A 26,184-nucleotide genomic window follows, 5' to 3' on the forward strand; every position below is an offset into this window, starting at 1 on the left:
GAAAGAAAGGGCTTGAAAAGAATTTCAGCATCAGTCCTGAGCATATATGAGTAACTTGAACAGTTTGAATAATTAGAGCTAATTTTGATGGCTGACAGCCCGACAGAAGGGCGTTGATAAAAAGAATTTGTTTGACCTTAATTGAAGTTTCGTACACACAAAAGCGATCACTCTCAATGCTCTAATGACTTCTGTTGTGCAGCTAGAGTACGAAAAGTACGTTTGTTTGAAATTGAGTGCAAGATTGCCAGACATCAGTCCACTATACTTTGTTATTCTCTATGTGTGTTCGACCCCACTTTTGTCGGAAGAGTGAAAATTTAACTCCAATTGACTTTTTTGTTCACTCATTTTGGCCGATCGACATATTCATCGTAGAAAGTTGTGATTAGTATAATCGAAAATCCCGTTCAGCGTAATACAAAAGAACAACTTTTTATAGCTAGGTGAAGCTGAATGTCCATGAGAACTTTTTTGTAGATACTGACATAGGTGAAACTTTTAGTTTGATATCTACTGAGTGATATAAAAATGTCGGGATAAATTTTAATTAAATTTTTGTTGTTGTTATGTCAATTGATTTGGTAGAATGATCAAGGAAATCCATTCCCAAAATATTTGGTTTACATCCGTTTTCGGCCGAAACCCAAGTTTTTACGTTCACGTTGTGTTTTCTTTCTATGTCAAATGATGAAATAAATGTGATGGATCCCAAAAGCTTAAGTTTTTCTCCGTTGACGGCAACTGTATTAGTTTTGGTTTTGATAAGATTCACTTTTTGTGTTTTGCATAACTCACAAGATGCATGGTAATTTATAATGGAACTTGTTGAGCCTGTATCAAGAAGGAACTGGGTTTCTAGACCGTTGTTATTACTCTTGTCTCCGACGGGTTGGTACAAATTAATGTAAATGTGTTTATTGTTATTATAACTTATATTATTAGATTCAGATGATGACAGAGACTGATCTAGTTTAAGTTAGAGTGATGGGTTTTATCATTGCCAAATTACGAACTAAAGTTGTTATTCAAGAAATGCACTCTTGGACTTCGGTCGCGACTGTTATCTCTTGAGTTATAGTCACTTTCGAGTCGGTTACCTTGTCTGTTCTGATTGTTTTTCCGTTCATTTGAATAGCTTCGATGTCTTTGCTCGCTATTAGGCCTGTCCCTATTACTATTTCTCTCAGATCTATGTGACTTCCTTTGATTTTGTCTATATCGAGAATCATAACTACCTGACCGGTGTCTATTTGAGGGATTGTAATTGGAAGCATGAGGAGAATTATTTCTGATTAGAAGTGTTTTGTCTATTGCTCTCATTCGGATGATGGTTTCGTCGTTGGTCGTTAATGTTGGAGTTATGGGGTTGTTGTACTGGCGATCTACCTCGGTGTTGGCGACAATTATCTGTAAACCTGTCTCTGGTTTGCGGGGGTTGTCTATTTTGTTCTTTATTTTTTTTGTGTTTATAACAATAAGCAACTGTGTGGCCAGATTTTCGGCAATTTTTGCAAAATCTGGTTTGATTTTGGTTCATTCGGGGGTTGTTATTGTTGTAGGTTATCAAGATATGTGCGTTATCAGGATATGCTATTAAGTTTGCCATTATCCGATTTTATTAAAAATATATTTAGAAACTTTTTTATTTAGAAAAGGATTTTTTTAAATAGAAACGTAAACCCTATACCGTTTTTGCTTATAAAAAGTAATTTTTGTAATAGGAAACTTAAATTTTATTGTGCTATTAAATTGTTTAGTGTGTCCTGGTTTGTCTTAGCGTTCTTATGATTCAGGATTATTGTTGATGTTTACAATATCAGCGTAGTTATGTGATGGTATCTCAATGTTGCTGTTAGGAGTGTTTAGTAAACTTAGTACGTTGAAAAAGTCAGGGTTATTCCAAACGTAGGTAATAGAAATGTTTTCGAAAGAAGCTGATTCAAATTTTCAGAAGATTGCTAGATAAGTGCTATTGTTTGTTGTGAACCGTGTAATTTACCCAATTTATTATTTGTTGTAACTGTTATATTAGGATGCTCAACTATAACAGTTTCAATGTGCTCCAATAAGACATTTATTACAAAGTAAATTTTTGTTTAAATTTCTTATATTCTACTAGGTTTATCCTTTTTAATTAAGATTAAGACAATAAATTTTTTTTATAATTTTTTTTATAACGGGTAAAGGTAATTTAATAATGTTTTTTTTGGTGATGTAGCTGAATTAGAACGCGCTATTTGCTATGAGAAATCAGGCTTTGCTACCTTTTATATATGTTTGACTATCTCCGTCTTAGGCCTATGGGTTGGTTCAAAAGAGACCCGCAGCCTCACCCACTCAGGCGCCAGCTAAACTTACTAACAAATCTGGGACCTCTCGCGCATAGGACTAGAGAACTGAATTCAGTGGATCGCATCATAATGTTCAGTGTGCAATGAACAATGCATGCGTGGGGAAGATTACCTAACTTGTGACTTACTTAGAAAGCCTGAAAACCTATAAATTTGAAGTGCTAACAGTAAAAGTTGTGAAAAAAACTATAGCACGTTTTAATTCAGCTATCTGGTAAGAATTTTCTATGTAATTTTTATATTAATAAGGAGAGTTAAGAACCTGTTGCCCTAATAATATATTAGTTGATAAATGATTAAACTGAAAAAGCAACAAGGTTTATAAACCTAGAAAAGCGCTGGACTGATTTCGATGAAGCGTTGTAATTGCGGTGTACACGCGTGTTGAATTTTAAAACCGTGTTGAATTTTGATTGAGCTGGACTGATTTCGATGAAGCGTTGTAATTGCGGTGTACACGCGTGTTGAATTTTAAAACCGCATGATCAGTTAATTAAAAATGAAATATCAGTCGTGATTCTTCCTCTGGGCGCACCAGTTATCAGATTCGGGGCTGTATCCAGAAAATATCCGAACAATACACAACCTCGAAAATGATAAAGTAAATCACTCGCAGTATTATTGCTCTTGATTTACCTATTAGTGCGTATAATTTTCAATTTATTATTAATGGTAATTAAATAGTTAATTAAGAAGTCCAAAGTATAATACAGTTAAAAACCCGTTAATCGACTTAATGGTTATCTAACTTATAAAACACTATATAGAAACAAATGATGAGCTCTTCGTTCTTAAGTCAGCGGAGCTAACTGAAACTTGTGAGCTGCACAAATTTTTACTTACTATTTAGAGTTTCAGGACGAGCGGGGTTTGTTGAAAAAGATTAGAGTTTTAATATTGGAAAATTATGTTGGTAAATTTATCACTAAGTTGTTAGCTGAGTTTATTATTAATGGTGATTAAATAGTTAAATATGAAGTTCAAACTATTATACAGTTAAAAACCCGTTAACCGATTTAATGGTTATCTAACTTATAAAACACTATATAGAAACAAATGATAAGCTCTTCGTTCTTAAGTCAGCGGAGCTAACTGAAACTTGTGAGCTGCACAAATTTTTTTTAGTAGTTAGAGTTTCACTACGAGCGGGGTTTGTTGAAAAAGATTAGAGTTTTAATATTGGAAAAATATTTTAGTAAAATTATCATTAAGTTGTTAGCTGAGTTAGTGTGACTGAAGGAATTTGAAAATTTTCCCGATTTACTGAACCGACTGAACTGTAAGTTTTTGGGATTGTTGTGTTTTTTCAACTCAGAGTTTTCTCTTTCTCCACTTCGTTTCAAGGGCCATCTGTGCCACGACAGAAGAGTTGGTGGTGATTCATTTTTTAGTTACCGGATTGTGTTTATAACAATGGTAACACTCATGACGATATCTGACGTTGCAGGATGAAAATATTCATCATCGAAAAATACACAAGGAATTGTGATTCGGCATTTTTTCACCACGTTTACTTTAAGTGACAGTTGGTTTCAAGTAGATACTTTTTAGAAGTACCGTATGGTACAAAAACCACGGAGCCAAAGTTTTCAAGTGTGACTCAACTCTAACTCAGCTTTTAGTGACCTTGAGAAAGTTTGAAATTGTTTAAACTAAGCTGTTTTAACGGTTACAGTATGTTTTGTGAAACTATAGACATAAACTGGTCTCGTTAGTATTGGTGGAGGCGCTCGATCGTAATGAGTGAAGGTGTTCAAAAGTTTGCATATAAAGACCCGATTGTGGAGACAATTTTTTCTGAGCAAGAAAATAATTTGTTTCAACAGATTATAACTACATCCGTTTCCACGTATAACAGACGCAGAACCGTTTATATTGTACAGCAACCAAAACCAAAAAATCAGAGAGGACTCTGAACCGATTTAAACAAAGCAATTGCTTGCTTTCACTCAACAACAAAAATTTGGCCGACTGATGATTGTTCCCTTTCATTTACACATTAAGAAATATTAAGGTAAATTTACTTAAACGGAGTTAAGGAGAACCGTTGATAAGGTAATGTAAAGGATTTTTTAAGGTAGTGATGCCTTAACTTTTCAGGTAAAATTAGTCTTAGTTAAGGTTATTTAAGGAAAGGCAAATCTACCTTAACAGTTAAGGTGAGTTAGGATGTTTTTTAAGGTAAAATTACCTTAACTTTGATTAGTGTGTATGAATTTTTGAAATAAATTTTTCAGTTTTCAGCAAACAAGGCAAAGGAAGTACCGAAATCATTGATCATAGAGAATAAAGAAAAAAGTGAATTATAGGAAAATAGAATGTGAAAACTAGATTCAATAAAAATTTGAAAAAAAGATATAGTTCCTTGAACACACACACATTTTATTTTGACGATTTAAACTTTTTTTTGGTTTTTAAGCAGTTTCAAAAAAATTTTAAACCTGATTATGCTATTAATAGCGAAAGAAAGGGCTTGAAAAGAATTTCAGCATCAGTCCTGAGCATATATGAGTAACTTGAACAGTTTGAATAATTAGAGCTAATTTTGATGGCTGACAGCCCGACAGAAGGGCGTTGATAAAAAGAATTTGTTTGACCTTAATTGAAGTTTCGTACACACAAAAGCGATCACTCTCAATGCTCTAATGACTTCTGTTGTGCAGCTAGAGTACGAAAAGTACGTTTGTTTGAAATTGAGTGCAAGATTGCCAGACATCAGTCCACTATACTTTGTTATTCTCTATGTGTGTTCGACACCACTTTTGTCGGAAGAGTGAAAATTTAACTCCAATTGACTTTTTTGTTCACTCATTTTGGCCGATCGACATATTCATCGTAGAAAGTTGTGATTAGTATAATCGAAAATCCCGTTCAGCGTAATACAAAAGAACAACTTTTTATAGCTAGGTGAAGCTGAATGTCCATGAGAACTTTTTTGTAGATACTGACATAGGTGAAACTTTTAGTTTGATATCTACTGAGTGATATAAAAATGTCGGGATAAATTTTAATTAAATTTTTGTTGTTGTTATGTCAATTGATTTGGTAGAATGATCAAGGAAATCCATTCCCAAAATATTTGGTTTACATCCGTTTTCGGCCGAAACCCAAGTTTTTACGTTCACGTTGTGTTTTCTTTCTATGTCAAATGATGAAATAAATGTGATGGATACCAAAAGCTTAAGTTTTTCTCCGTTGACGGCAACTGTATTAGTTTTGGTTTTGATAAGATTCACTTTTTGTGTTTTGCATAACTCACAAGATGCATGGTAATTTATAATGGAACTTGTTGAGCCTGTATCAAGAAGGAACTGGGTTTCTAGACCGTTGTTATTACTCTTGTCTCCGACGGGTTGGTACAAATTAATGTAAATGTGTTTATTGTTATTATAATTTATATTATTAGATTCAATTGATGACAGAGACTGATCTAGTTTAAGTTAGAGTGATGGGTTTTATCATTGCCAAATTACGAACTAAAGTTGTTATTCAAGAAATGCACTCTTGGACTTCGGTCGCGACTGTTATCTCTTGAGTTATAGTCACTTTCGAGTCGGTTACCTTGTCTGTTCTGATTGTTTTTCCGTTCATTTGAATAGCTTCGATGTCTTTGCTCGCTATTAGGCCTGTCCCTATTACTATTTCTCTCAGATCTATGTGACTTCCTTTGATTTTGTCTATATCGAGAATCATAACTACCTGACCGGTGTCTATTTGAGGGATTGTAATTGGAAGCATGAGGAGAATTATTTCTGTGATTAGAAGTGTTTTGTCTTTTGCTCTCATTCGGATGATGGTTTCGTCGTTGGTCGTTAATGTTGGAGTTATGGGGTTGTTGTACTGGCGATCTACGTCGGTGTTGGCGACAATTATCTGTAAACCTGAGCTGGTCTGGATCTCAATTCGTTTTCGGTAGTTATCTTTTTCATCTTTTAACCGGGTCACAAACTAATTCCTGATTTCATTCCAGGCTAACGCTGGGTCTAGCTATTCAAACCAATGGGCGGCTGGTCCTCGCAACACTGAACCAAAAGTGCTCTTTGTCTATCATCCTAAACTGCAGCTTGACCTGCATCATCAGGCCTAGTTCCAATTGCAAATTGTATTTTTCTATATATAAGATTGATGAAGTCTTGCGCGTCCTCTGAAGGGTTTAGTCCTGTAAACTTCTCAAGTGCGTTGTCAGGATATGCTATTACGTTTGCCATTATCCGATTTTATTAAAAATATATTTAGAAACTTTTTTATTTAGAAAAGGATTTTTTTAAATAGAAACGTAAACCCTATACCGTTTTTGCTTATAAAAAGTAATTTTTGTAATAGGAAACTTAAATTTTATTGTGCTATTAAATTGTTTAGTGTGTCCTGGTTTGTCTTAGCGTTCTTATGATTCAGGATTATTGTTGATGTTTACAATATCAGCGTAGTTATGTGATGGTATCTCAATGTTGCTGTTAGGAGTGTTTAGTAAACTTAGTACGTTGAAAAAGTCAGGGTTATTCCAAACGTAGGTAATAGAAATGTTTTCGAAAGAAGCTGATTCAAATTTTCAGAAGATTGCTAGATAAGTGCTATTGTTTGTTGTGAACCGTGTAATTTACCCAATTTATTATTTGTTGTAACTGTTATATTAGGATGCTCAACTATAACAGTTTCAATGTGCTCCAATAAGACATTTATTACAAAGTAAATTTTTGTTTAAATTTCTTATATTCTACTAGGTTTATCCTTTTTAATTAAGATTAAGACAATAAATTTTTTTTATAATTTTTTTTATAACGGGTAAAGGTAATTTAATAATGTTTTTTTTTGGTGATGTAGCTGAATTAGAACGCGCTATTTGCTATGAGAAATCAGGCTTTGCTACCTTTTATATATGTTCGACTATCTCCGTCTTAGGCCTATGGGTTGGTTCAAAAGAGACCCGCAGCCTCACCGACTCAGGCGCCAGCTAAACTTACTAACAAATCTGGGACCTCTCGCGCATAGGACTAGAGAACTGCATTCAGTGGATCGCATCATAATGTTCAGTGTGCAATGAACAATGCATGCGTGGGGAAGATTACCTAACTTGTGACTTACTTAGAAAGCCTGAAAACCTATAAATTTGAAGTGCTAACAGTAAAAGTTGTGAAAAAAACTATAGCACGTTTTAATTCAGCTATCTGGTAAGAATTTTCTATGTAATTTTTATATTAATAAGGAGAGTTAAGAACCTGTTGCCCTAATAATATATTAGTTGATAAATGATTAAACTGAAAAAGCAACAAGGTTTATAAACCTAGAAAAGCGCTGGACTGATTTCGATGAAGCGTTGTAATTGCGGTGTACACGCGTGTTGAATTTTAAAACCGTGTTGAATTTTGATTGAGCTGGACTGATTTCGATGAAGCGTTGTAATTGCGGTGTACACGCGTGTTGAATTTTAAAAGACAATTATCTGTAAACCTGAGCTGGTCTGGATCTCAATTCGTTTTCGGTAGTTATCTTTTTCATCCTTTAACCGGGTCACAAACTAATTCCTGATTTCATTCCAGGCTAACGCTGGGTCTAGCTATTCAAACCACTGGGCGGCTGGTCCTCGCAACACTGAACCAAAAGTGCTCTTTGTCTATCATCGTAAACTGCAGCTTGACCTGCATCATCAGGCCTAGTTCCAATTGCAAATTGTATTTTTCTATATATAAGATTGATGAAGTCTTGCGCGTCCTCTGAAGGGTTTAGTCCTGTAAACTTCTCAAGTGCGTTGTCAGGATATGCTATTACGTCGCCATTATCCGATTTTATTAAAAATATATTTAGAATTTTTTTTGTTTAGAAAAGGATTTGTATATTTGTTATACCGTTTTTGTTTATAAAAAGTAATTTTTGTAATAGGAAACTAAAATTTTATTGTGCTAATAAATTGTTTAGTGTGTCCTGGTTTGTCTTAGCGTTCTTCTGATTCAGGATTATTGTTGATGTTTACAATATCAGCGGGGTTATGTGATGGTATTTCGATGTTGCTGTTAGGAGTGTTTAGTAAACTTAGTACATTGAAAAAGTCAGGGTGATTCCAAACGTAGGTAATTGAAATGTTTGCAAAAGAAGCTGATTCAAATTTTTAGAAGATTGCTAGATAGGTGCTATTGTTTGTTGTGAACCGTGTAATTTACCCATTTTTTTTATTGTAACTGTTATATTAAGATGCTCAACTATAACAGTTTCAATGTGCTCCAATAAGACATTTATTACAAATTAAATTTTTGTTTAAATTTCTGATATGGTACTAAGTTTATCCTTTTTAGTTAAGGTTAAGACAAAATTTTGTTTTATAATTATTTTAATAATGGGTAAAGGTAATTTAATAATGTTTTTTTTGGTGATGTAGCTGAATTAGAACGCGCTATTTGCTATGAGAAATCAGGCTTTGCTACTTTTTATATATGTTCGATTATCCCCGTCTTAGGCCTATGCGTTGGTTCAAAAGAGACCCGCAGCCTCACCCACTCAGGCCCCAGCTAAACTTACAAACAAATGTGGGACCTCTTGCCTATAGGACTAGAGAACTGCATGCAGTGCATGCAGTGCACTGAACAATGCTTTGGGAAGATTATCGAACTTGTGACTTACTTAGAAAGCCTGAAAACCTATAAATTTGAAGTGCTAACAGTAAAAGTTGTGAAAAAAACTATAGCACGTTTTAATTCAGCTATCTGGTAAGAATTTTCTATGTAATTTTTATATTAATAAGGAGAGTTAAGAACCTGTTGCCCTAATATTATTTTAGTTGATAAATGATTAAACTGAAAAAGCAACAAGGTTTATAAACCTAGAAAAGCGTTAACGATATCTAAGTTTATTTAGAATTGATTAAAACGACTAAGTACTATGTTATTAATATCCCAAGCGTGTAAAAATAGTGTTATTAGAGTAAAGAAATTTTTGCCTCACTGAGCTGGACTGATTTCGATGAAGCGTTGTAATTGCGTGCGGTGTACACGCAAGTTGAATTTTAAAACCGCATGGTCTGTTAATTAAAAATGAAATATCAGTTGTGATTCTTCCTCTGGGTGCACCAGTTATCAGATTCGGGGCTGTATCCAGAATATATCCGAACAATACACAACCTCGAAAATGATAAAGTAAATCAATCGCAGTATTATTACTCTTGATTTACCTATTAGTGCGTATAAGTTTCAATTTATTATTAATGGTGATAAAAAAGTTAATTATGAAGTCCAAAGTATAATACAGTTAAAAACCCGTTAATCGACTTAATGGTTATCTGACTTATAAAACACTATATAGAAACAAATGAAAAGCTCTTCGTTCTTAAGTCAGCGGAGCTAACTGAAACTTGTGAGCTGCACAATTTTGTACTTACTAGTTAGAATTTCAGGACGAGCGGGGTTTGTTGAAAAAGATTAGAGTTTTAATATTGGAAAAATATGTTGGTAAATTTATCACTAAGTTGTTAGCTGAATTAGTGTGACTGCAGGAATTTGAAAATTTTCCCGATTTACTGAACCAACTGAACTGTAAGGTTTTGGGATTGTTGTGTTTTTTCAACTCAGAGTTTTCTCTTTCTCCACTTCGTTTCAAGAGAGAACCATCTGTTCCACGACAGAAGGTTTGGGGGTGATTCATTTTTTAGTTACCGGATTGTGTTTATAACAATGGTAACACACATGACGATATCTGATGTTGCAGGATGAAAATATTCATCATCGAAAAATACACAAGGAATGGTGATTCGGCATTTTTTCACCACGTTTACTTTAAGTGACAGCTGATTTCAAGTAGATGCTTTTTAGAAGTACCGTATGGTACAAAAACCACGGAGCCAAAGTTTTCAAGTGTGACTCAACTCTAACTCAGCTTTTAGTGACCTTGAGAAAATTTTGAAAGTGTTTAAACTAAGGTGTTTTAACGGTTACTGTATGTTTTGTGAAACTATAGACATAAACTGGTCTCTTCAATTTTGGTGGAGGCGCTCGATCGTAATGAGTGAAGGTGTTCAAAAGTTTGCATATAAAGACCCGATTGTGGAGACAATTTTTTCTGAGCAAGAAAAAAATTTGTTTCAACAGATAATAACTACATCCGTTTCCACGTATAACAGACGCAGAACCGTTTATATTGTACAGCAGCAACCAAAACCAAAAAATCAGAGAGTAAAGCCTGAAATTTTTGGATTCTGAACCGATTTAAACAAAGCAATTGCTTGCTTTCCCTCAACAACAAAAATTTGGCCGACTGATGATTGTACCCTTTCATTTACACATTAAGAAATATTAAGGTAAATTTACTTAAACGGAGTTAAGGAGAACCGTTGATAAGGTAAAAGTTAAGGTAAAGTAAAGGTTATTTAAGGTAGTGATGCCTTAACTTTTCAGGTAAAGTTAGTCTTAGTTATTTAAGGAAAGGCAAATCTACCTTAACAGTTAAGGTGAGTTAGGACGTTTGTTAAGGTAAAATTACCTTAACTTTGATTAGTGTGTATGGATTTTTGAAATAAATTTTTCAGTTTTCAGCAAACAAGGCAAAGGAAGTACCGAAATCATTGATCATAGAGAATAAAGAAAAAAGTGAATTATAGGAAAATAGAATGTGAAAAATAGATTCAATAAAAATCTGAAAAAAAAGTTATAGTTCCTTGAACACACACACATTTTATTTTGACAACGATTTAAACTTTTTCTTTTTGGTTTTTAAGCAGTTTCAAAAAATTTTAAACCTGATTATGCTATTAATAGCGAAAGAAAGGGCTTGAAAAGAATTTCAGCGTCAGTCTTGAGCATATATGAGTAACTTGCAGAGTTTAAATAATTAGAGCTACTTTTGTTGGCTGACAGCCCGACAGAAGGGCGTTGATAATAAGAATTTGTTTGACCTTAATTGAAGCTTCGTACACACAAAAGCGATCACTCTCAATGCTCTAATGACTTCTGTAGTGCAGCTACAGTACGAAAAGTACGTTTGTTTGAAATTGAGTGCAAGATTGCCAGACATCAGTCCACTATACTTTGTTATTCTCTATGTGTGTTCGACCCCACTTTAGTGGGAAGAGTGAAAATTTAACTCCAATTGACTTTTTTGTTCACTCATTTTGGCCGATCGACATATTCATCGTAGAAAGTTGTGATTGGTATCATTGAAAAGCCCGTTCAGCGTAATACAAAGTAAAATGATTTTTTATTTTCTTTTTTTTTCGGGGATTTATTGAGGTTTAAAGTTTTGTGAATAGTAGACCGATTTCCGTTCTATTTGTTCACAATTTCCGTAATTTCAGTCCAAATGTGCCCTAATTTTGGTCAAGTTTGTTAAAATTATAAACAATGGTGTTAATAATTTTACCTCTAAAGATAGAGAAGGGTTGATCCGAGAATGTTTTGATCCGAGACATTTTGCAAAATTTTTGCTAATTTTTTTGAATTTCAGAGCTTCTAATTAAAAATGTTGCCAAATATGCTCTTTTAAACCACTCTTTTGCCAAAAGTAGAGACCTGAAAACTGCTAATACAATCTTCTCAAAATCGAAAAGAAGGCTAATTTTGTTTCCTCTACACATAAGAGTCTTCTTGGATTAAAATTTCTTCGTATTTCACTAATTTAACTCTAACTTAGTCTCATTTTTGATAGACGTCATCAATTTTTTGCTGACCCAAACAATAATTTTGTTGAGCAGAGCGAAGTAGAGACCTTAAAACTGCTAATACCATCTTCTCAAAATCCAAGAGAAAGAGAGAAGGCTAATTTTGTTTCCTCTTCACATAAGAGTTTTCTTGAATTGAAATTTCATCGTTTTTTACTAATTTATCTCGTTGTGCATTCAAAATGCATCCTTTAGTATTGATAAAATGAAATATTGCATTTGCCGATTTATCGATCTTGCAAATGTTTGGAACAATTAGGTGTTTTAGTTGGGCGCGCAGCTATCTCAGGGCTACTCTTGTACGCTTCGTGAACTCTGGAGCGCGATCTTTTTTTTCAAAATAATGTTACGTCATAAACCGACAAAAAAGATTGCAAATCAACGTTCAGTTAATGTAAGTCCCTCTTATAAAAGAAAACAAGGTCCATTCAACATAACATATTAGCTTTTGAATACAAGCTGATAGTTTTCTGAAGCTGTGACGAATTGTTTTTACCAACTTAAAACGAATTCTTCTGTTATGCTTGCATTTTCAAATCTTTCTGCAGTCTCATGATTAAGTTCCAATAATCGAAAAACCAATTGGCTTCTATAATAGGTAAGGGTAAAACCATAGCTGGTTTTTAGTTGATATATATTGGATCCGATGACATTGTGTCTATTTGTTTAAAAAATATATCACTGAATTTTTGAAATAAGCATTTTTCACATCAAATTTCTCTCAACCTGTAACTTAGTGTCAGTGATTACAGCTCAATAATTTTCTCCATTTGAAATGAAATTAAAAGTTTTCGAATCGTTTCAATTCTGACAAATAGATTCTTGGTTTCATTATTACCAGTCTTCAAAAAAGCGTTGTGATTCTTACATGTTTGCCTATTTTTGTTGTTCAATGTTGTATGCTTGTCAAATTTTTAGGTTAAGGACATGTGCAAATGACGAATACAGAATGCGCAATTGAACATTTTTAACACATCGTTCTCTCAAAAAATTCAGAATTTAAAAATTTGCTTGTTGTTCTCTTTGTAGTTGTTCAAAAGATTTTAGACAATGAAAGTCCTAAATGGCGGCTTTTGGACGTATAAATGGTCAAAACTACAGAAGCTTTCTGATTCTTCTCCATGTTTTTGATTTTGTCATTATCTAACTTAGACTCATTATTGATAGACATCGTCCTTTTTTTGCTAACTTAAACAATAGTTTTGTTGAGCATTATGCTTTTTGACTGATATTTTTAATGAAAATGTTTTCACAAGTATTTTTGTGTTTTTTGTTGGTCAATATTTCATGTTCTTTTTGTTCTTTTTACATCTAACCTTTAAAAAGAGGACCCATTGATAATCAAATATGACTCAAATGGAGAAATTAAATACTCTCCTTATACGGTAGTTTTTAATGGTTTTTAAAATGTCATTTTTCCAATGGCTTCAACATTGTAGTTTTTTGAAGTTGTCTGTTAATTTTTGAGCTCCGTCCGTGTTTCCTTCTTTCTTTTTTTTTTAGTATTTGATTTAGTGTCAATAATATCCGTGCAGACAGGTTTAGTTGATAGTATATTGTTTTTAAGACTTTCGAGTATTTTCGAGCTTCGTCAATTTTTATCTTTTTTCTTTCAATAGATATTGCAGTGTCTGTTAAAACAGCTACAAAAAAGCCAATATTAATGATTGTTTTGTTTTCAACGAATAATTTCTTGACTTCGATATAACGTTTTTTGAGTTTTGAAAATGCCATTTTGGATATCTACGAGTTTTTCAGGTTGTTCTTTTTTTTTCCTTACAATATCACCCTAATGGGGAGGTCGCGTTTGCATTTAAAGCCTGTGCTATTGAACCTAATTAATGTTTTAGTGTATAAATTATCGTTTTAACCGCTCTGGCACTGGTTTTTGTCGTTCTTTAGTAGTTGTTTGACATAATCTGGATGGCTACAGGTCTGAATTGGTAAATTGATAAACTAAAAGGTTTCAATTCACTTCTTCCCTTTTATACATCTCATTAACGACAGATCTCATATCTTTTTCAGTAATGTCGAGGATAATTTGTTTACATTAGGTGTTATTGAATGCCATTTTGATTTTTTTTGTTTTTTTTTAAATATAGACGCCGAGTCTTGAGTGTAATTGATGATTTTTTTTTTACTTTCACGTGAGTTTTCATCTCTTTTTCCCAATAATTGTGGCTGCCATCGGACCTTTAATGCGGCATTTTTTTACTCATTTAGTTGTTTATTGAACAATGAGTAAATGTCTGAAATTTTTTCATCTCTTCCTCATTTGTTAGACCATGAAAATTATGATGCATGTTCTCAAAAAATGGTTTTTGATATCTCAATTATACTTGCCTATCATTAATGTTGTTATTTGTACAGAAAATCTAAAAAAAATTTGTATTCTCTATTTGCAATCAATAATTGTCATGAACCTTTAAGTCGGCCTATAATCACTTTTTGAAAAATCAGCGGAAACCTTTTGGCATTAAATTAAGACGTAATTTTAAAAATTAGTGTAGACCTAAGTTCCTTTTAATTCGCTTGTGATCAGAGTTTGGTGAGCATATTGAGAATGTGGGGGTCTTAATTGTGCAAAATTTGATGGACTTTTTCTAATTTGTTTCTTCGCTTGAGTGATTCCCATTTTATGAGATCTAAAATGCTTTCGTTCTAATTTAAGGTCGTCAACAGTTTCTTGGCAGTTTACATTTAAAAGTTTTTCAATACCGCGCCACAATTGGTTTCGTTTTTTACGCTCCGAATGTTAGTAGTGGTCTATGATAAGCTCTAAAAACAGCTGACTACTACCACCTGTAGAAGAAGGCAAAAACTAAAACTGAATTGTACCGCCTGTTATGTTAGGGCAATTTGTCCAACTTGAATCAGTTTGTGTTTGTTTTGTTTTCATGAAACGCTATCATTCATACAACGATTTCCGAAACATTCAGCTTATCTTTTTTTATTCATTATATCCTGATCACAAAATAAAAGATTTATTATGAAAAGTAGTCAAGTTAGGGAATTTTGGGAGAATTTTTGCTGTAATTTTGTTCTGAATTTGATCTGAATTTGACATACAAAATAAGAGACAAACAATGAAATCAATTGAGTTCAGAATGACGTTTTAGGCTCCTGTTTTCTCGACCGAGGTTTGAACTGATGGTTGGGGTGCTAGCGGAAAAGATCCCAATTTGTCATCGCTTGTGTAATTGACAGTTTTTAGCGAATAAAGTTTCTTATAGACTCTCCTTTCAAACATGTGAATAGGCAGCACTCAAACAGAACATATTAAATCTGCTATTTTAAGCTAATTAGTGTTTGATTTTGGAAAAAAAACCAGCAAAATTGTTTGTTTTTGTTCCAACTGTGTAAAATGAAGCCACTAAATGAACAATTAAAGTATTCAGTAACAGCGTCAGTCATTGGTCAAAATTTTTTTCAAGTAGTGAATATATAGTCCCACAAAGTTGCAACGCTATCGAACGTTCTCAAAGTTCAATATTCAAATGTTAAACATGCAGATATGAACGACGTTCATATGCAGGTTTTGTGCTGTTGACAGCTTGCGCTGCAACTTTTAGGAACTAACTATAGGATTTGGGCAAGAATGCAACTGAAACTATTTGCAGCACGGGGATCTGTGGGACCCAATTGTAGAGCCTTGCGAGCAAAACTATGTCATATCCCCCGGTGTGCCAGCAAGGTTCATCCGGTTCTTTCCCTCGGCTGCTTCCCGCAACGAATCCTTTGTGACAAAAGTGTCCTTCCTGGTGTTTGGGACCCCAGTGGGGGCCGATGACTATCTCACGCACATTTTCCATTCTGTGGCTTGTCACGGATACCAGGCCAGAATTGACATTGAGCTGTTGCACACCGGATTTGTGGAAAAATGCACGGAAACAGGTTTGGGTTACATGCACAGTCTGAATTTTGTTTGGAAAAATTCAAAATTAATTGTCACGATATCGTGTTTGCTTCCGATCCAACTTCATTTTTGTTCTCTTCGAGTGTTTTTGCTCTCTTCAGTTTATGCTCACCGTTTCAGACTTCTGAAATTGATTTGTTCAATATATTCTGAAAAGTTAAAAATCAAAAACTGCGCTTATGAAAATTCTATCACATTTTAATCGAATTGAGGCAGACCGAAGCCCTTATTGTCAGTATATTTCGTTTCTTGGTCTACTAAAAAGATTACAAATTTGCTTATTTTGAGAGCTCACTCTAAAAAATGTCTAGGTAAGTTTACCTGCAACGTTTGCAGGTAAGCCAAATTGCAGGTAACATTACCTGCAAAATTACCTGCAAAAAAAGAATACTTGCAATTTACCTAGATACGTTACCTAGAATTTACCTGCAAACTCAAACAACAATATTATATTAAGTATGTAGATTTTGACGTGGAAAAAAACATTTAAAAACTCTAATTGAAGTTTAGATAATAATCCTCAATGGAAGATTAGAAGGATACAAAATCAGTCCGAGCAGAAAACTGGAAAATTTCAGCCGAAATTATAAAGCCCTATCAGCTTGCTCTCGGTAACTAGTTTTTGGCATGCTCCTCTCGACTTTTCATTTTCGTTTACATGGCTAAAATTGACTTTTCAGATAATAAGGGGCGGGAATAGAATGTGCTCTGCTTATCAAAACTTTGTCCAAGCAGAAACTTATTGTCCAAGTTAATTTTTGGGGTAATTTGGATCATTCAAGCAAAATTTTACTTTCTAATGCGTTAAATAGGGTTACATTTCCGCGTAGTCAGATCTTAAAAGGGAGTAAATGTTTTGGTCATAATAATATGGGATAGTTGGTACGAAGCAAAATAGCAGCTGTGGTTGCCCCCCATCATTTCCCGTTTTTTTTAAATTTGTCAAATAAGTCTCAATAAGTCCAAAAATGTTTTTACCGATGCACGGATAGTTTGAAAATACGTTTGCTTAAACAAAAAGCAGGGGGCCACTGGATTGTCGTGAATTAAACAAGCAAAAAGTATTTTTGCCCCCTCCCCCACCTTTATTAGTTAAACTCCATTTTTTGAAAGAAGAAGCAGCTACCCACACTAGCGAAAAGTTCAAAGATCCGGAAAAAATCCGGCGAAAATTCATTTTTAATTTTTCCGATCTTACCACAAATGCTTTAATTTTTCACCTTTGCAAAAACACAAATCCCAAGGCTATTAATTGTTGATTAATTTTTTTGATGAAATCATGTATGAGTTGAGGTAGGATTCAAATCGGTGAGCACCAATTATGAAAATCGTAGTCATCTTGAAACCCGACAGTTTGCGGGTCCCACTTTTTTTAAATAGATAATCTGTTCCAAAAACAATCAATTGATACAAACATAAGTAAGAAATGAACAAGTTTTTAAATCTGTTTTTCGAGACTTGATCTCTTCTCTTGGAATCCAACTACACTACTGCTCAAAGCTGTTCTCAAAGCCCTTCAAAACGTGAAAAAATGTTAAGAATTGTTTTCCAACAATTTTCCTATTCTAATACTTCATAAGATAAAAGTTTTATAAGAGTAACTTTCGAATTACATCTATCCAATTATCGTGATTTGCCCTTTATCAAAAATGATTTTAACAACCTTCAACTACTGAAAATGAAAACTTAACAATTTTTATTATTTGTTTGTACAATTATTGTTTTTCTCACTATTTTATCACAACATATATTAAACCTTTTTTATCCGTTCTGCACAACTAAAAGTATTTTCTTCCCACTGAAAAAAATTAGCCATTATCTAGGTAAAACAATTGTTATAGTATTGTATAATTTCACTATGGGAACCAACATCAACATTTCGTTCCGGTGGGTATGAAAGATAACTAGCGATATATTTTACTGCGATGACGTGAAAAATGCAAAAAAATTTGGAAAATTCTTGCTACGGTTTTTTTGCCAACCCATGTTGCATGTTTAATATTTTGTCTATGAACATGTGGGTATTGTTCAGCTCACTTTTCAACAGTTGGTTATCACTTTGTTATTAGATCAGAGCTGCCAAAAAAATTTGCAGAATACAGGCTCTAAACAAATCAATCTAACAGCGAGCAAAGATGCTAATAGCTAGGCATTTTTAGTGCTTTTTTGGCTAGGGTTCCAATAATAAAAGACAAAGTTTGTTCGCAAATATTCCTTTCAGTGGCCCGTTCTAGCAACAACTACCTCTCTCTGCAGTCGTCGTCATTTTTTCATTTTGAGCGTTTGAATATCGAAAATCTCTTCAAGTAAGTGCATAAGACCTATCAAAAAGTCTTTCAGAATTTAATGAGAACAGAAGAAAAATAGAGCTCTTCAGAATTCTCTAAAAATATTTTTTAAATAGACTTTGCTTTCGGCATTCTCTGATAGTAATCGTATTCAAAATGCATTACTTATTGTCTATTGGAAACGGTTTCAGTTCCCACTGAACCAAAACTTGATAAATATGATAAGAACTTACTAAAACATTAGAAATCTTGACAAACATTTCGACGTTGCTCATGGTAAAAACATCAAAATTTGTACAAGCTTGATGAACAAAAAGATGTTTGCATTTGTACCTCTTTTTACTGATCTTTTTCATACGTCCTGGAAGAAATAGTTTTTCAAGTTCTCAAAAATTGAGCGATTAAGAAACCAAAAATGATACCAAGATTCAGCATAAATTTCAATTGCCGTCAAGCGTTCGATAAATTTTATTGTTCCAGGTTCTTGGCAAGATCCTCTCGGTTCATAATTAGCTAGAGATGTCATGATCTTTCTTGTAGTATTGAGGTGTATCAGTATTCAGTCCTTTGGATGTTTCCAAACACCAACTACCATCATTATTACTGATAAGAAAACTGCAGTTCTTATGGCAACAATTACTGTAGCAGTTAATAAAGGTAGCAACTTCTTTTGAGCTACTATTAAGTTACTAATTTCCTTTTGAGCTAGGAACTCTTGTACCCAGAACAGTTGGTCTAATGACCATGAGGTTGATTTGTGGGCTCCCGTAACAACAACTCATAACCCATTAAAACAACTTTCATAAGAGCATGCTTCTAAACATGGTAAAGCGTACAAGGGTTATCGGAATCGGGTCATTCCAATCTATTAAATAACCATTGTTTTGACGAGGAACATGATTTCTAAACGTACGAGAGGAGACATAACTGGAAAACTTTCATACTCTCTGTGTTGAAATAGACAAGCGAAAAATTCAATTGTTTTACCAATGTTTTGTTATGTTTCTGCCTGAGATTGCATATCATTTAATATATATTATAAGGAAAATTGTCCGAGCAATTTAAAAAGGTAGACTTTATAACGCATCGTCAAACAACTTATGTGAAGCAAGTTGTAAAAATCATGAAACGTTAAGAAATGAAAAATTAAGTCTCAATTTGCCTTCGAAAAACCAAAAAAGTTTAAGGTCTTTTTTAGGAATGAATCAGTGTTTCAATATAGGTTTCTTGATACCAAGTTTTTTCATCTCTCCGCAAAATGTATCGATCAGCCAAAATTGACAAAGAGCAAATCCGGGGTAGCATAAAATTGCTTAGCCCCCGAATAAATTTGAGGGCTGGAACAACTATATTGAATTCACTATACTCGCCGCTTAAATGGGAGTATACAAAGAGAGTTTAACTTTAAAGTTCTAAAGACAAAAGGAATGGAATTAAAAATTTTATTATAAAAACAGTTAAGGCGGTACAATATGAATAATGAGTTAAGCAATATCGATATCATATGTTTACTTTATCAATCTATTGAGCAAGTGTGTGGTGACAATTGAAGAGAGGAATATCAGATGGCTAACTAAATTGGAATTGAAGTGAACAAATGGTTGAAGTGAACGATACTGAATAACTGGTTGATATAAAAACTGGCTTCCTATATATAGTCAGCAAAGTGGGAATTAATTTCCCATATTTTTAAAAGTGGGATAAAACATCCCATATTAGTTTTTGGGATAAAAGTTCCCATTTTATTTTTGGGATAAAAGTTCCCATTTTCTCATTTTCAGTACATCCAACCGGCGACTTAGCGGGTTTTGTTGTAACTAGCTGGATATACAAGGTTAGACATAAAAATTTAGATATAAAAATTTACAGACATGTTTAAAACAAAATTAAGAATAAGATGGTTTCTAGAATAAGAATAAGTTTCTAGTTTTAGTTTCCTTCAAGTTGATTTATTCTGTTTTGCAAAAATTTTATTCGGTTCATTAGATTCGCGTTCTTCTTCTTCTCTCGTAAGAAGTTTTGCTCCAGTCCCAGCGTGTATGTGTCCCGCTCGTTGTTGAGGTCTGCGGTTATGAACTGGTAGGGGACTGTTAAGTTCTGTCGGTCGAGGGATATATTCTTTAGTCGATATGTCTTTAATTTTGAGTTATAAGATTGGATCTTATAAATATTTCCCTCTGGTAGCACTCTGTATTGGAGGCCCCAGTCAAAGTTTGGGTGTCCTCTAAATTGCCTATTCCTCGTTCTTTCTTCGTTGAATTTCTGTTTTTCCAATCTCTGGCTCATGCTAAGGATTCGTGGCTGTATAGGGCAAATTGTAGCTGTGGGTTTCATGTGGGTGGCTGTCGGAGCAATCGTAACTTCTGTTAAATCCAATTTTTTTTCTCCTCTCCCGGTATTGATAGTGTGAATACTCTTCCCTGGTGTAGTTCGTACTGGTTGTTGTTCTGGTGGTTCCTGTTGCTGGCCCATCAGTTCCTCGAAGGTATCGGGGAGAATGAAGTCATCTAGGTCTGGCATGTCATCGTCACCTTCGTATCCTAAATTCTAAAAATAGAAATAACATAAATGTGTAGTATGGATAAGATATTTATTTTCTATATATATAACAAACTAATTATTTGTGTTTTTATTTATAGTCGTGTATATTTTTTAAAGTCATTATTGCTTTTATACGGGAGAAATTGGATTATCTCCATTTTCTTCTATTGCAACATTGTTTTCATGTCTTTCATTTCTAATTGCACTATATAATGGGTGCGGAATATGTGGATATAGATTAAAGTGTGTTTCTTTCATTTCAGTTACTAAATGTTCAGCATCATCTGGCTGTTTCTCATTGGTTGTCTCATTTTTAAAGATAGAAGTCATAATAGAAGTGAACAGAATATTGTAAGTGGCAAATAAGATGATTTTGCCAAAATTAACAGAAGCTCCTGTTATTTTATGTATTTGTAGGGCTTTTACAATTGTTACAACAATTTGAATAATAAATTTCAAGAAAAGAAAAGCGGCAAAATAAATTCCACGTTGCTCTAAGATAAATTGTGTATAACCGAACATTTCTATATAGCGGTTATCAAAGAAATTAGAAGAAATAAAAGAGTCTAAGTAGACTGTTCTCATTGGATAGTTAAGATAAGTTCTATCCTCACTTTTAAAATTATCTTGAGAAACAACAAGTTCTTTAGAGAAAGTTTGTATAGCATCTTTCATTTCGTTATTGAATTTAATTCCGCGCCAAAATTTCTTTAATTCTTGATCAGTAAATAAATATATTTCATCACTATCCTGGAATTTGTATTTAGTTAATCTTTGTGGAGCAATATTAGGCTCAAAAAGAGAGGGTCCTTTGACTCTAGTTATACCCGGTGTTAATTCAACCCAGGAATTATCATCTTCAATATCTAATTGAAATAAATTATCGTGTTTATCTACACATGATCGTTCTTCAGCGCTAGTGTATGTCTTTCTAGTAATTGGATCAACGAAATGTATTTTATTTTGATACATTATTGGAATTCTATTATAACATTTCTCCATAATTTGTAAGGGTGAGAAATACTGTGGGCAATGGTATAGCCATGCAACATTATCATTTGTCTCTAAGAACATTGAGCGATTATTTGTTAGTAAGAATCCAGCCATACGTGGATTACTATGCGAATAGACTAAATTTGTTCTCTTTATAGCACGTTCTAACTCACAATCGGTTTTTATCATTTGTAAATCTAAAAGCTGTAGTCTTCTTATATTAGTATATTCGTAATAGTCAAATTTCGTTCCCATATGGGCTTCATAATTTATTCCTGAGTGCAGATCAATATTTGGCTCTCCATTTGTATATGAAGTTCGTTTTACGAGCAATTTGCCTCTTGTGCTATTTACATAAGTATTTTTTACAACATTTCGAATTGGTTTTTTTGCCTTTCCTGTATACATATCGAATCCTCCTTCATAATGTATATATAATGAGCTATAAGGAGTAGGATAAACTATTTTGTTTGAGTTGCAAATTGATTGTGGGTTATTATAAATCTGAAAAATGAAAGTATTTCGTGGCCCTTTAAATGGTTGCGCACGTCTAATAACAGCTTCTGTTGATTCAGGTTCAGTTTCATATTCTCTTACTATATAATATTTTCTATCTATTTGTATCATTTTTACTGGAGCTGTGTGTAATTCTTCTATTATACAATTTTCTCTATTTTCCCATGTATATGCATAAGGATCAGTTGATCCACTGTCACAGCCATTTTTGTTTAGGCTACAAGGCAGAGGAATATTATAGTGGTTATTTACCGTTCCATCTTCTAAATTTACTAGTAATTTAATATCTTGCATATATGTCTCGTAAGTATCGTGGTAGATCCATCCTGTTTCTGTGCACTCATTACTGTATTTATCACTAACGTCGCCCTTATTTATAACTGTTTGTTTCTTTACATTTTTTGTAAATGGAACTTTGTTAGTGTTAATAGTCGCGGAGCCTGTTTTCTTAGCTTCGAGACATTGCTCGGCTGTTAATTTAATATCTGAGCTAATAGTTGCTTGTGTAGCGGATAAACCACTATCGTCAAAAGTATCACAATACCACTTTAGGCGTAGATGTGTAGCTTTACACATAGTTGCTTCTAATTTAGTCTTATAATTGCGCTGCATAATAGTAGCAGTTGCCTCACTTACTTTTATTTTCTCAGTATCGATATCGCATGGAGCTATTTTGTTTAATGAGTACATTTTATTAGAATCTATTTTAGAACAATCAAAGTGTCCTACTTTTACTTTCTTTAGAGTATTTTTAAATTCGGAGTCTGCGTTGGCTCCATTTATTGAAAGTAGTGTGGAAATTATTAGAGGTACAATTACAGGTACTCTCATATTGAAAGGGTAGAAGTTTGAACAAAGAAGAATTATAAATTTACTTACTTCAATTATTTCGTCCAATACTTCTGGATCGGGCTCGGGGAACTGAAAGCTGGTTAGCTCAACTGTTTCTTGTTCTGAATTCATCTTAATATTCAATTATGTTAGTGAAGGTATGAATGCTTGAAGGGATTTTAAATTCGAAGTTGAATTTTAAGGCAGCGAATAGACTTGATGTGTCTTTCACTAGAAAAGTCTCTGTGGTTAAATCGGAAAAGAGGAAAGTAGCGTAAATAACGCTTAAGTTGTTAGCAGGAAAGAAAGTGGATTTCAATTTGGCTAGTTTGCCGTTGATCCTAATAAGCATTTAATCGTTGACAGAGAGAGATGAAGAAGGAAGAATGATTGTTGGCGTTTTTGCTTCCCTATTTATAGTGTAGAAAATGGGCTGTTTCATCTCACTTTTAGAAATATGTCTCAAATATTCCCATTTTTAGTGACGGTTTCTTTCTTTTTATTGGCTGGAAGATATTCCCATTTTTTAAACCAGTTTGTGCAATTTCATTGGTTTTCATAGTTTGGGAATATTTATCCCATTTTTCTATTCAAGTTTTCATTGTTTATTGGTTTTTAGAATTTGGAGTGTCTATTCTCCTTTTATTTATAAATGCTAGAATTTGATTGGCTAATAATAAAATCATTTTGTTCCTTAAGGATTTTTGTGTGCATTAAAATATCTATTTCTTTTTATCCTTGAAAGCGTCCCATGGAATAGGATCATTAAATAGCTTTGTAGCAACTGCTTGTCTACCTGACCTTCTGGGTTCAGTAGTATATAATTTTTCATTTACTGATTTATTAGCTAGTGGGGTTGTAGGTTGTGTAGTAATGACTTGTGAATTACTCTGAAAGTTAAAGGGACTTATATCATGTGCTAACGGTTGGGGGGAATGAGGTGTTTGTGGATAACTAAGAGGTCCTCTTGGGTATGGGGTAGATATATGCTGTGGCCTAAATGACTTACTAGGCGAAGTAACTTGCTGTTGTGTGTTAAATAATGTTCGGAGTCCTAATGTGTCAATGCCTGAATCAATCGGAGGGTTATTGCTACTACATCTAGTAGTAGTATTAGTAGAAGTAGTAGTAGTGGGTCTACTATTTGGGAGTTGCGGCGGCGTTTCAACATTGTTGAATACTGGCCAAGGCATATAGTGCATAATATTGCTAGGTTGGGTAATGTTAAATTTGTCTATGTAATGCCTGTTATAGTTATCATAGAATTGTTCGGGTTCAGCATATACAGTAGTATAATCGGCAATTAAGGGTTGTATTTCTCTTTCCTTCGGAAAATATTCTACTATATGGTTTCTATGCACTACTCTTTTTTGTTGCGTCTCGTCTCCTTGTATTTCATATGTTGTATTAGTTATATGTTTTGTAACAGTGTATGGACCGGACCGAAGTGATTGTAGCTTCTTAGATATAAGCAAGCTCTTAGAATGATTTTCTAGTAGGACTTTGCTTCCAATGCTGATTGGTCGTCCGAGCTTAAATCTATTCCTATATTCATGGGCTTTATTTGTAACTTGACGACAACGAGTATAAGTATTGCAATATATGTTCTTAAAATCTGTTTCGCGTTGTAGTACAGTATTGGATAATCTATTTTGTAGTAGATTATCTACCTTTTCGTTTTTACACGAATTTTTACAATGTGTATGCGACGGCAAATCCTGACAATATTGAGATATACAATTCTTCTTATTATCCCGCAGCAATCCTAGTCTTAGTGAAATAGGTATTTGTGGCTTTATTCCAAATATAATCTCGTACGGCGTATAACCAGTACTATAATTCACTGCTGTATTATGCGCAAATGCAAACTTGTCAACAAATTTTGCGCAATTGTTTCCAGTAGTATTTAGAAAATGCCTAAGGTAGTTTGTAAGGTGCTTATTTTGGATTTCTACTTTCCCGTTAGTCCAAGGGGAATATGCTGTTCGTGGCCTCAGTGTAATTCCAAGCTCAAAAGTCCAGTTTACAAAATCACTACTCATAAAAGCAGTACCGTTATCATGTACTATGTGCTGAGGTATTCCGAAGATAGTTATAAATTTCTCCATTTGTTTTATAGTCTCGTCAGAAGTAGCGGACTTAACAGCATATACTTGTACATATCTAGAGAATGAATCTACAACTACAAGACAGTAGTGTTTGCCATTACTAGAAGGCCGAAAAGGTCCTTTATGGTCTATATGTATAGTGTGGAAGGGAGTTGTCTCCAATTCGCCCCATTGTTGTAAGGGTGCTTCGTTTAAATCGTGTCTTTTACTTTTATTCTTTTGACAATATAAACAATCGTGGATTAACATTGTAACCCATTTATACATTCCAGGCCAGTAAAAGAATCTGGATATATTGTTTAGGGTACTAGCATCGCCACGGTGGCCACTCATAGGGTTACTATGTGCTAGCTCGAAGCACTTTAGAAATAGTGAGATAGGAATACATATCTTTAGTTCGAACGAACCATTCTCATTAGGTTTATGGTAACATAGTAGTTTATAACTCTCATCTAGTAGTAGTAACTTATATATACTCTTGTAAGCCTTTAATGCTTTACATTGTCGAGTCATATAGTAGTGTTCAGGTTCTTTGCCTGATTCTATCCATTTCCGTACTATATGTAATACAGGGTCTTTATTTTGTTCTTGTAGTATAGTGTCAATATCTAGTTGTGCCTTTTTAGCAAATTCAGTTAACTTCGTTAGCAAATCAGAGCAATCTGATTTGACATTCTCATTATGTAGTGCTGTTGACTCTATAATAGTATAATGCTTTGTACGCTCCTTGTAGATTTCTTTTGCCTTCTCTAGTGCATGTATTAATGTTGGATCGACTAAATTATCTATAACATCACTAAATTCGTCGTCATTATATCCTGAGTCGTCCAATTCTACATAGTTTACTTCTTCTTGTATTTCACTATATGTATTATCCGATTGTTTACTATCTGTGAGCTTAACTATTTGATTTATATTTTTGCCAAATTTGAAATAGTCGGCTACATTATGTATAGCATTACAAGAGTCTGTAAATCCTTCGGGTGCGTCAGAAATACTA

The 26,184-nt window shown here is 33.7% G+C and overlaps 2 protein-coding genes across 3 annotated transcripts in view; both read left to right on the forward strand.

Moving 5' to 3' along the window:
* LOC142341507 (protein farnesyltransferase/geranylgeranyltransferase type-1 subunit alpha-like) overlaps positions 1 to 26,184 on the forward strand; it is a 351,573-nt gene that overhangs the window by 156,413 nt on the left and 168,976 nt on the right. The gene's annotated exons all lie outside the window — the stretch shown is intronic.
* The window catches only part of LOC142341505 (uncharacterized), a 126,834-nt gene that overhangs the window by 11,590 nt on the left and 89,060 nt on the right, over positions 1 to 26,184 (forward strand). The window contains exon 2 of one of the 2 annotated variants that reach the window (XM_075392484.1): positions 15,612 to 15,885. In XM_075392484.1, coding sequence (XP_075248599.1) covers positions 15,612 to 15,885 — 274 coding nt within the window. Of the gene's footprint in view, positions 1 to 15,611; positions 15,886 to 19,564; positions 20,030 to 26,184 lie in introns of those variants that run through there. The other variant, XM_075392485.1, reaches the window with a different exon arrangement.

Source organism: Convolutriloba macropyga, chromosome 6 (genome assembly GCF_964194025.1).
Source record: "Convolutriloba macropyga chromosome 6, txConMacr16.3, whole genome shotgun sequence".
Lineage (NCBI taxonomy): Eukaryota > Metazoa > Xenacoelomorpha > Acoela > Convolutidae > Convolutriloba > Convolutriloba macropyga.